The 11,868-nt window shown below is 37.9% G+C and overlaps 1 protein-coding gene across 1 annotated transcript in view; it reads right to left on the bottom strand.

Annotated features, from left to right (window-relative positions):
* The window catches only part of hcrtr2 (hypocretin (orexin) receptor 2), a 33,785-nt gene extending 32,180 nt beyond the window's left edge, over positions 1–1,605 (bottom strand). Inside the window, exon 1 of the mRNA XM_037685456.1 lies at positions 1,389–1,605. Coding sequence (XP_037541384.1) covers positions 1,389–1,605 — 217 coding nt within the window. The remainder of the gene's footprint in view (positions 1–1,388) is intronic.
* Positions 1,606–11,868: the final 10,263 nt, after the last annotated feature.

The raw sequence follows: 11,868 nt of genomic DNA, 5'->3' as shown, positions 1-11,868 counted from the left end.
GTACCAATCAGCCTAACATGCATGTTTTTGGTCTGTGGGAGGAAACCGGAGTACCCGGAGAAAACCCACGCATGCACGGAGAGAACATGCAAACTCCACCCAGAAAGGCCCCTGGACCGGGGTTTGAACCAAGGACCTACTTGCTGAGAGGCAGCAGCTCTACCAGTTGCGCCACTGTGCTGCCCTTTATATATATATACATATAAATATATATATTATCTGTGCATTAGGTTTTAAATATATTAACTGACTTTTCATTGAAATGCTTCACGGTGGGTTAGATGGGTTGATAATGTCTGAGTTGCAATTCCATGCATGCTTTTCTTATTTGAGTCTATCTAGCCATTAAATTCAAAACCTGCAGGAAGTACAGTCTGATGTGGAGCAAGTTGTATATGATGTAATGAAAAACATATCATTGAAACTGTCTACAATCTTTTAACGATAAAGAAAGTTCAAAGGAGGGCTCATTTGGATTGTAAGGACTTATAAGATATTCCCCTTCATTCATTCACAAGACAGAAAATTACCATAGAACTATTTTTGGTTGGCTTTCTGTTTTTTTTTTCAAGCATTAGTATTCAGAATCCCAGGAAAACATTATCTTGAAGATTTATTTACAGTTCAACCCTTAATGTTCAGTACATTCATAAAATCCTCATGTTAAACTACTTTTACTCCTTTGAGCTCTTATTTGAGGATATTTTTCAGCATGTGTAACAGCTTCAGCTGCAGAAGATGAACTCTGCTCTCCCTCTAACAGCTGTGGTGATTCATGCCAAGGCACTCTTATCCAAAGAAGTAAAATGGCATTAGAAATAAAAAGGCAGAAACCCTGAACAAGGTGAACCAAAAGAATCCTCTGAGTGAAAGATCAAACATCCAAACTTCAGGTCGGTGTCTGACCACAGAGCTTTTAACAAGGTTTCTACAGCGGCACAAAACAGGAGCTAAGGAGCAAAATATTGTATCTAATAGAGTCAAGTGAGTAAATTCATTCAGCTCACAGGAAAATTGAGAATAACTAGAAATTTTTTATTTTTTTTTTTATTCTTAGAAGCACATCAGGAAAATGCCACTTATAAAAGCTAAAGGAATAAAACAGTTGAATTTTGTCATAGTGGTGCATAAATCGTACTAGCAGCTTACTTGGGTTGTCTTTCATCACACCTGATGTGATTTGCTGTGATGGTTTTGAGGTGCGCTCTGAGACTTCAGCTGCAGCTGAACCCTTTGCATCTCACATCATTCTGGACTTACAGTGTATTTAGCAAATGTTAGCAAAATTCGTTCAACAAGTTGCGTCAAAGGGCACTCTGTGGGTTTTTGCAAGACTTCGTTACGCACGAATGGAGAGCGCGCGTGCGTTTGGTTTCAAACTCACTTACCAAGAGAGTTTCCGATCAGTGAGACGAAGAACACGACGATATAAGCCACGATCAAAACCCACTCGTACTCCTTGGGGTGCAAGTACTCCGTCCAGATGTAGCTCAGAAGTTCGTCGTCCGCATCCATGGTGGAGTGCGCGTGCACCTCGGTCCCGTTGGCCACATGAACGGGAAATTTGCAGTCGTCGCAATCCAAATTCGCCGCGATCCCAGACATCCTTTTGGAGGTGTCTGTGCGCCGCAGCTGCAGGACAGCCGTGCGTCGGCACGGATGGATGGATGGATGGATGGATGGATGGATGGATGAATGGATGGATGGATGAATGGATGGATGGATGGAAGGATGGGAACGAGGACGCGGCACCGCCAGCCTCGTCACAGTGATGATGATGATGATGAAGAGAAGGAGGAGGATGAGGTCCCTTGTGCTTCCACCCACGGTCAGGGTCAAACAGCAGGGACGCATAGACTTAATGAGCAGAGCCTAAAGGATAAGCGTGGGGATGGGGGGGGTGGGGGGGTGCGCTCCGGTGTCACAGTGGACCAGTTTGCCACCTCCTCTGCTTGTTTGTGTGAAAATGATGAAAACTATTCCAGTTAGATGCATCTTTCCGGCTTAATTACACTGAAAATCGCGCTGTGACACACACACACACACACAAACTGTCAGGAGGTTAATAAAATAAAGACCTTTTATTTATCCATCTAATACTCCTATAAACAAGGATCCAGCCTAAACACAACTGTTCATCAAAGGCCATTAATAATCCAGATTCAACCACAACAACCAGTATACAGGTTAGGAGATTCATGCCCACTCCTAAAGCCAAACTCTTCCACCTGATCCGCACCCAACAAACAATAAAGATAAAATGTGCTCACTTAGCTCGCCCAGCCAGCGAGACCCCTCCCCGGGGTCTGAGCTTGTGATGCCATCCAACTTAAACTGGATGATCTGACCTGCTGGATGGCTCCACACCAGACCAGTGCAGCCACAGGATACAGGATACATTCAACAGGAGTAGGAGAGCAAGGTGAAGGTCTCTCAAACAAACTGAGAGCACAGTTTTCCAGTGGTTGTGGCTGCACCATTTTGCAGGGAGGGTGTTGTCCACAGTCATTTAGGGCTGCTGGCGACGAAGACAAGTTAGGTGTTCCTGTGTGAGGAGGGGAGGCTGGGTGCCTCCTTCAGACAGGCAGGGCCAGGCTTTAGCTGGGTGCAGCTCTGATCCTCTGCTGATTGCACCCGTCCCTTATTAGTCTCTTTACCTTCTCTGATGAGTCTTTCCCGAGCACATCACAGTTGAAATAAAGCACGAAACCTGATTATTTCATTTCATCTTTGTCAGAAAAAGTTGTCATTTGTACAATAAATGTATACATTGTTCTTTCTTTCTGTCTCTCTGGGTGTATATTGTCATGAGCCTGGTTCTGCTGGAGGTTTATTCCTTTTAAAAAGGGAGTTTTTCCTTTCCACTGTTGCCATTGTGCTTACTCAGGATGGGAGACTGTGACAAAGAGAAGATTCAACTTGTCTGCTGCTTCCTTACATAGAGAACTTTACTGATTGGCTTTTTTATGAATGGTCCTGTAAAGTTCCCTGAGACAACTTTGTTGTCATATGGCGCAATATAAATAAACTGAATTGTATATTAACAACAATTGCTTTGCTTTTGGAGTTGACCCAATTCAAGATGGCCACCACTGCCTACTGGTTTTAGAAAGCATGAAACTGATAACTTGACAAGCTCAGTAAATATAACAAATATTAAGTTAAACTTTGTTGTGGTAGTAGCTGAGTGTTCTCCTCAACACACAAGGGGAAAGCTCCACTTTGCTTCACACCTTTGCTTTCAGAGAACTGAAACTTTAGGTATTTATAGTTTATTAAACATTTTTAGGGTCTGTCAGTTCCATGTCTGCCCTCTCTCAGTACTTTTCCACTGCCACACCCACTCTCACATGTTCCCAATCTTCATTCAGCTCAGGCGTTCCCATTTTCCTCATTTATTACTCATTTATCATATTCTTGTAGTCTTTATACATAAAGCAGTCGACATTACCAATCTTCTGGCCATGTTATGGTTTCTCTTCCATGTTTTTATCTGTGCCGCCTCCAACGCAGTTTTTATATATTTTTTTATTTTGTTATCACAAAAGCATTTTTGTTTTCTTAACAATAAAGTTGTTTTTGAGCTTCTTGAGTCCTGTCCGCATTCTGTATCTGAAACCTCTGTCAGTTGTGGCAATAATGACCTAATGGTGTATTAAATTCGGGTACATGTGTATTTTAAAGATTTAGAATATCGTGAAGAAGTTACTTTTTTGTTTTTCGGTCAGTCATTTCAGAAAGTGAAACTCATATATAGATTCATTACACATACAGTGAAATATTTCAAGTCTTTATTTTTTTGTAATTTCGATGATTGTGATTTACAGATGATGAAAATCCAAAATAAAGTATCTTGGAAAATTTGAATGTTCCACAGCCAGATTTTTATACCTTTGTCAGTGTGGGCAGGAGCCATGTCCTGCTGGAAAATTTAATCATCATCGCCATAAAGCTCGTCAGCAGAAGGACTCATGAAGTCTCTAAAATGTCCTGGTAGATGCTGGGTTGACTGTGGACTTCAGAAAACACAGTGGACCAACACCGGCAGAGGACATGGACTCAAACCATCACTGACTGTGGAAACTTCTCACTGGACTTCAAGCAACATGGATTTATGGGCCTCTCCAGATTCCACTCTTCCTCCAGACTCTGGGACATTGATTTCCAAATGACACACACAAAAAAACAATCATCTGAAAAGAGGACGTTGGACCACTGAGCAACAGTCCAGTTCTTTGTCTCCTCAGCAGGTAAGACACTTCTGACGTTGTCTCTGGTTCAGGAGTGGCTGGACTTGAGGAATGAGACATTTATTACCCACATCAAAGAGTTAATTAGCTTATTAGGGTGTGACATCATGAGTTTCCAATATTCAATATCCAAAATATTCTGATTTTTGAGGCACTGAATTTTGGTTTTTCATTAAGCCATTATCATCAGAATTACAAGAAATAAAGGCTTGAAATATTTCACCCTATAATGAATCTATATAAAATATGTTTCAATTTAAAAAATGACAGACCTAAAAAAATTGAACTTTTTCACAACGTTCTAATTTTTTTACATGCACCTTCTGGCACAATTGTTTAAAAATCTAGTTTTTATAAACTATTAAGCGAAACAGCAGGTAAAAGTTATTAATTCTGAAGGTCAATAAGCGTTTTAAGCTACATTTCACTTTAATAAAGAATACATTTGTGTTAGAATGGAATAGAAATTGATAATTGTACCCTTTCTGTGTGCCGTGTCCTTCAAACCATTAATAAAAGTGCACTTTGATGGTAAGACGTACAAGAGGTGTGGAGAGTTTACTCTTTTTTTTTTAAAGTAATTTCATTATCAACATATTCCAGGAATTTATTTTTATGACAAAATATTTCCTTGTTAATTGCACGTGTTTGTTTCGCAAAAACCTGACACCATTTTGACACAAGTATCACAAAATAAAAGTATTTCCTTGCCAGAGAGAACTCTACACTGAGTTTTCTTTCATGGGAAGAAATACGTGTTGGTCAGGAGCCTCAGAGATAAACGTGTCATGTGGATAAATCATGAAGAAAACAAAAAAAAAAGGTGATTTATTGAAGACACTTTGTCAAAGACTTGCCAAAACTAAAAAGGTAGCGAAGGTAATTTTTTTTCAGTAAAGGAGTCTTGGGGCTTGTCAGCTGAACAAAGGATTGCAGTGACTTTTGGCTGCGTTCAGGGAACAGCAGGTGATGTAGAACTGTGGCTCAAAGTAGGGAAGAAAGGATGGAGTCGAGTTCAGCAGAGCAGGTAAAGCAGGAAAGGGGAAAGTCAGGGAGCCTCATGAGGAGCACAGCTGTGGAGTTGAGTTCAAATGATGGAGAATCTGTAAGAAGAGCCGGGCTTGGCATTAGCAGAGGGGGGTAACAGTGTATTAAAGATGATTGTGAAACATTTTTATTTAAACTCACTATTATTGGCAGACCGTGGTGCTTTTGAATGGTGTGCATGGAGGTTCAGAGCAGGTCCGTCTTGGTTGCAGCTGCAGAGGCTTCAGACCAAGAAAAGGTTGGATTCCCACCAAACAATACAGATAGTCAGAAAGTGAATGAAAAGTGCAATGGGGTGTTCAAAGACCCATGGTGAGGGATTTTAGAATAAAACACACTAAATGTCAAGCAAAAAAGACTTTACATTCTGGTGGTGTTCAGTTGATCCAAAATGCTGCTGCCAGAGTCTTAACTGGAGTTAGTGGGAAAGATCATCTCTCTCCAGTTTTATCTTCTCTCCATTGGCTCCCTGTCAAATCCAGAATTGAATTAAAAATCCTACTTCTAACCTACAAAGCTCTCAACAAACTAGCTCCATCTTATATTACAGCTCTTATTGTTCCATATTTTCCTAACAGAGCACTTCGCTCTCAGACTGCAGGTTTACTTGTGGTTCCTACAGTTTCCAAGAGCAGAATGGGAGGAAGATCTTTCAGTTGTCAGGCTCCTCTATTGTGGAACCAACTTCCAGTTTCTGTCCGTGAGGCTGACACATTGTCCAGTTTTAAGATCAAGCTTAAGTCTTTCCTTTTTTATAAATCCTATAGTTAGGGTTGGCTTAGTTTTCTGAGCTAGCCCTTAGTTATGCTGCTATAGGCTTAGACTGCTGGAGGACAAACTGAGCACATTTCCTCAAATGAATAGTTACAGATTAATAGTTACAAAATGAAAACAAATGAATACTTAGTATTTGTAATTATTTCTATCTTAATATTTGTTTTTTGAATTTCCTCTATAGAAAGTACACGTGACTTGCCATTCTGTGTCCGTTTCTCCTTCCTGTCCTCTCAAGCCCCAGATGGCTGCTCTTCCTGAGCCTGGTTCTGCTGGAGGTTTCTTCCTGTAAAGAGGGAGTTTTTCCTTTCCACTGTTGCCTTTGTGCTTGCTCATTATGGGAGACTGCAACGATGTGAAGATTCAACGCAATCTGCTGCCTTCCATCTTTATATAGACAACTTTTACTAAGTGGCTTTTTAAGTATGTGAATATTTTTGGACAATGCCCCGAGACAACTTCTGTTGTAACTTGGCGCAATATAAATAAACTGAATTTAATTGAACTGATGGATGTTTTAAAAAGTTGTATAAACTACAAGACAGGGCCTTCCAGGATCGGACTTGATCTACAATGACCAGAAAATGTTTAACTTTTCAGAATTTGGATGTCTCATCTTTTAAGATTAATAAACTAATCCATTTTAAAAACGGCATCTATTATAACTAAATACCATTTCATGCACTTTATGAGCAACAATAACATTAATTTTGTCTTGGTGCCTTCAGATTAGCACAATTCGAGCTATTGCTACGTAAATAGGAATGTTCAAATGCCCATTTTAGGTCATTTTAACAGTACACAGTAGAAGTACACATTATAATCTATTGCATCATGAGAAGAGTCTGAGTTAAATTTTAGGTGTCTAGAATAAGTTTTGGGAAAAGGTAACCTTGGCTGTCACTTTAAGAAAGTCAGCAGAGTTGTGCAGTGCCACTTGTCCTACAGTTTTAATATCTTCCTGTTGTAAAAACCTGTAGCAGTCAAGTTGTTTTCACTATTTCCCATCACTAAACCCTGAGGAATATACAGTATGTCAAAAATTTATCATCTACCTCCAGTTGTTTGTTTACAAACTAACAGATATTGTATTTTTTGGACTATAAGGCGCAATTAAAATCTTTTAATTTACTCAAAAATCAACAGTGAGCCTTATAATCCATATAAACCATATGTGTTAATGCTGGTTGTGCTTACTGACCTCGAACCGATTTTATGTGGTACACGGCGCTCAAAAATCCGTCAAAATGTTTAGTTTCGCTTAATGCACCTTATAATCCGGTGCGCCTTATAGTCCAAACAATACGGTAATAAAGATGCACCGATAACTGTTTTATAATAACTTTAAATCATAATCAAACTGAATCCTGAGGTGTCTAAATATTCCTACCCCTGTGAAACCACTTTACCCTGTAGATACTTTGAAATTGAGTCTTGCAAATGCCAACATTACTTTTGAGAAAGAAAGAAGCTAATGAGCTGCTTTGAACGTTACTACCCTTTTGTAATTGTTCATACGGTGAGTATAGCAAATAGAAATAAATAATAAATGACAGTCTAATTTAATTGTTTGGCCATTTTTATAATAAGCAAAACTTTTCTTGGTGTTTAAAAACAATAATCCCTTTTATACCAAGACTCACGTTGGATTTTATGTTTTCTACAGGAGCAGAACTTAGTACATTTTGTCTATTTACATGTGGCTTACACTGTTTGATTTTTTATTTAGACCTAAATTTCATCATTTTCATTTGATACAGTGTTCTAGGAATTTGTAATAATAAACAAAATACTTCTGGTGCATTGTCAGTGCTGCAGATCACTTTAATTTTCAGTGTCAACTAAAGGTTGGTGCACAAGTTATCTCTAATGAGTATATTCTTTGGTGTTTATTTTATTCCTCTCATGGTTCATTGAGATTCTTAGTAGGCTCTCTAAAGGCATATGTTGACTCTTTTGATAATGACTGGTTTGAAGTGTCCATTGTCAATATTCCCATGCTCTAATTGTAGCTGAACATCAAGCCAATGTTTATTGCACTGTTAACTTGAACTGTTGGATTTCAGAGTCTTCTGTGAGGTTTGAAGGCATCTTTTGATTCTGACAACCTGCTTTGATTGCTGACGGTCCATTATATGATCATCGCCTCCGTTTCTGGTGACAGTAAAACAACAGTAATGTTAATGATACACCCAACCAAGCAGAAATATGATGAAACATTGATGATATGCCATCCAATGCATGACTCTTAGGTTTTCCAGTGGAAGTTTTCACCTTTTCCAGCCCATCACCATCTTCCATAGACACATTTCCAAATGTTGTTGCTGTGTATGAAATGTAAACTTGCACAGCCAACGATATATGGAAAAAATAAATTACAAACAGATGCCTTGGAGTTGTAAGTATTAAATGTAGGGATGCTCCGATCAGGATTTTTGCTGCTGATCAATGATACCTATCACTAATACTGGAGGAATTGGCTGTAATTTTTTTTAATTTAGTTAAGATGAGTGCTACTTGCTACATGATCTGCAATAGAAGCCATACAATCACCTTAATTTTGGACATAAACCTTATTTATTTACTTTTTCAAGACAAAAAATATTTTAAAAAAACTTGCAGACACAGTACAGCAACTATTCAGTCAAAAGGAAAACTGAAAATCATTTAAATGTACCTGCTATCAGTAACAGAACCTTTAACAGGTTAAAAACATCTCTCCCTCTTTGAAGCTCTATAGCTGAAATAGTTGCAAACAACTCTCTCTCTCTTCCAAAATCAATGATGTTTATTTCAAATTTGAAGTTGAAATTTGGAGCGGTAGCTACATTTTCAGAACTTTTTTAGTTGATTATATTGTTTAATTCTGCACTTTAAAGGCATTATCTGCATTTATTCCGAGGTTAGACTATCCCTTTCACCTCACCTATTTGCTGAGACATTACGTCTATTGGTTTATTACTGGTTGGCGCAGTTTGTTGGTTTGTTGACAAATACAATTTTAAGAAGACATAGATTATTTTTTTTACCAACTCTGGCAGAGTTATGCCAAGCAGCAAGTTTATTTTCACTTTTTATTTGTTGTTTTTGCCAAAGGTGACAAACAGATCTGAATCCTGCCATTTTACAATCAGATTTATGTGTGTTTATTTGTCTGTTGCAAATGTTTAAATATGTAGAAAGCATTTTTATTCAGATTTTTGCACAAATAAGCTGCTTTGCTGCTGTGGAAGTAAGTACTTGAGTGTATGTCGTATTAAATGTGACTCACTACAAAAGAAGTCCTAACCTTTCTGCTCAACAAACGATGAATCCGTGCACTATTTCAGATATTTTTCCACTTTCAATAAGAGAAGCAGGAACAAACTGACATCTTTTATAGCTTTGTTCATTTAATATGATTCATGCTCACCTTAAACGAAGTCATTTTATTTGAGGAAACAAACTCAAGGTAAAAGAAATGTCAGATATAACAAAAGAAACGCTTTCCCTCAGAGTTCAGAATGGACACCGAATGATTTTATCCACTGTGCAGCAAAATGTTAGTAAATGATGTGCAATTAGAGCCGTGCTGGGACTTAATGGTTTTTGCTTGTCGTGTTTGTGTTGCGTTACACGACAGAGAGTTTATAAAAGAAATTTGCACAATAAATGTTTTAATGGTGGTTTCAAATTAATATGTATAAATAAATAAATAAAAAGAAAACATTAGGATAATTACCCATCTTTTTTTTTAATTGTTTTATTATGATGTGTTTATGTTAAACAGGTTGAATGGAAGTAAAAACTTGAACAAAAAGCATTACCGTGTTTTCCTACGTACACGTCGCTCCACCCTATAAGTCGCATCAGTCCAAATGTGTCTAATAAAGTGGAAAAATTCATTAATACGTTGCATCTATTATGCATCAGCGCTGACGTGTCACATTTGTTACGCGTCACCACTGACAACCTGGAAATGTGGGCTGAACCCTGAAACGTGGGCCGGTCTTGTGCCAAAAATCGATTGGTTGCCAAAAGGCGGCCGCGGGAGCGTGCACAGGAGGACTTTAACAAGAATTTAACAAGATCAACACCTAATAACAATATTTTGTTTGCTCAAAATTATAGTAAAGGTGTGTCTCAATCTAACGTTTGCCTAACAAAAGAACTTTAACGATCAAATCAGCTGCATTTCAAAAGTATTCGCTGCCTCGGTGTTCCCGGGAGCGCGCAGACAGAGAGGAAAACAGGAAGGAGGAAAGCTGTGCTTTTCTTCGAAATTTAACAAGATAAGCACCTACAACAATTGTTTGTTTGCTCAGTGTTATAGTAAAGGTGCGTCTCAGTTGAACTTTTCATTAATAAATGCACTTTAAAGGTCAAATTAGCTGCATTTCGCTGGGGCGGTGCAGTGAAATGAAGCTGATTTGACCGTTGCTCCAAGCAACGAGCAGAACGAAGGTGTCAGGCTAAGGCAAGCTGATTGTGTCATTAATAGCCACTTTTACCTATTACATGATACAACGGCATGCCATACCACTCGAGTGCCATCTAGCAGCTAAAAATGGTAGTGTTCAATATTTTCAGTCAGAATGAATGAAAATGGTCATATCTCAGCCAAAAATTAGTTTATAAATATGGAAAAAAAATCCATAAATACATCGCTTGGGCCTATAAGTTGCAGGGCATGCAAATTATGAAAAAAAAAACGCGACTTATAGGGTGAAAAATACAATACTTGTTGCTGTGTCGCTGTTTCTGCAATAAAAACAAAAATCCAATGTTATTCACAATAAATTCTCCAATATGACATTTGTCAAACCTTTTACATAGATTTGATCAAATATGTTGAGATTCTTAGCTTTTTATCAGAAAATGTTGTCTATATTTTAGATGTATCTACTCCTTCTGAAGCTCCATGGACTTTTTGCTGATTTTGTGCACATTTTTGTATATTTACATGTAAATGCCAACATCTTTATCAGTGTAATCAAAGTGCTCAGTATTGAATCGTTCCACAGATTAAAACAGATTGCAGTGAGAAAGCAGATTATTCAGCAGTGAGTTTAAAGACAAACAAGCTTCCTTCAGGGTGTTTAATCATCTGAGGTCCAGTTTTAGAAGATAAACACCAATAATTGAACAATGCCCTCCGGTGGTAAATCTCAATTCAGCACAAACCAGCTATTTTAATGAAACCCAGCAAGTCATTTACCCTTTAAATCCTCATTTTTCTTGTCATAGGCATAAGTTTTACAATTATTAGTAGTTTGACCCAATTTATATCAAAGATGATTGGCAGGAAAGTCTCTTGCAGCTCCATACGTGAAACTTGGAGTTGAGCTCGGTGAGTGGAGTTGCTGTGAAATGTCATTAGTATTTTGCTTTGGCTTTTTTCCTCTGTGTGATTTTCAGGATGATTTGATTCTAATCAAACATTAAATTATCTCCTTTCTTGACTTCATGTGCTGAATTTGACATTTGTCAGTAAGGAAAGAGAGACCCACAAAGAAAAATGGTGGAAATGATTTATTAGTGGAAATAAATTACAAGTGAGAAGAAAATACCTTGTACAGCACAAACTTTTTTTTATTTTTATGACTAGACTTTAAATATTTAATACCACTTGGATTAGTGGCAGTGGAGGCCAGTCCATACAAAAATAATTTGCCCAACAAAGGAGTTCCTCCTAAAAAATATATGTAAATTACTTATTTACTGAGCTTGCTGTGTATTGGTTTATTCTGTGCATTTTTCAACTGTTTTGACAATTTAAAATTAAATGGATTTTTAAATTATATTTTTTCTTTCAACC

This window comes from Nematolebias whitei, chromosome 1, assembly GCF_014905685.2.
Source record: "Nematolebias whitei isolate Nwh7 chromosome 1, NemWhi1, whole genome shotgun sequence".
Lineage (NCBI taxonomy): Eukaryota > Metazoa > Chordata > Actinopteri > Cyprinodontiformes > Rivulidae > Nematolebias > Nematolebias whitei.
This window is presented reverse-complemented; position numbering and strand designations above follow the sequence as displayed.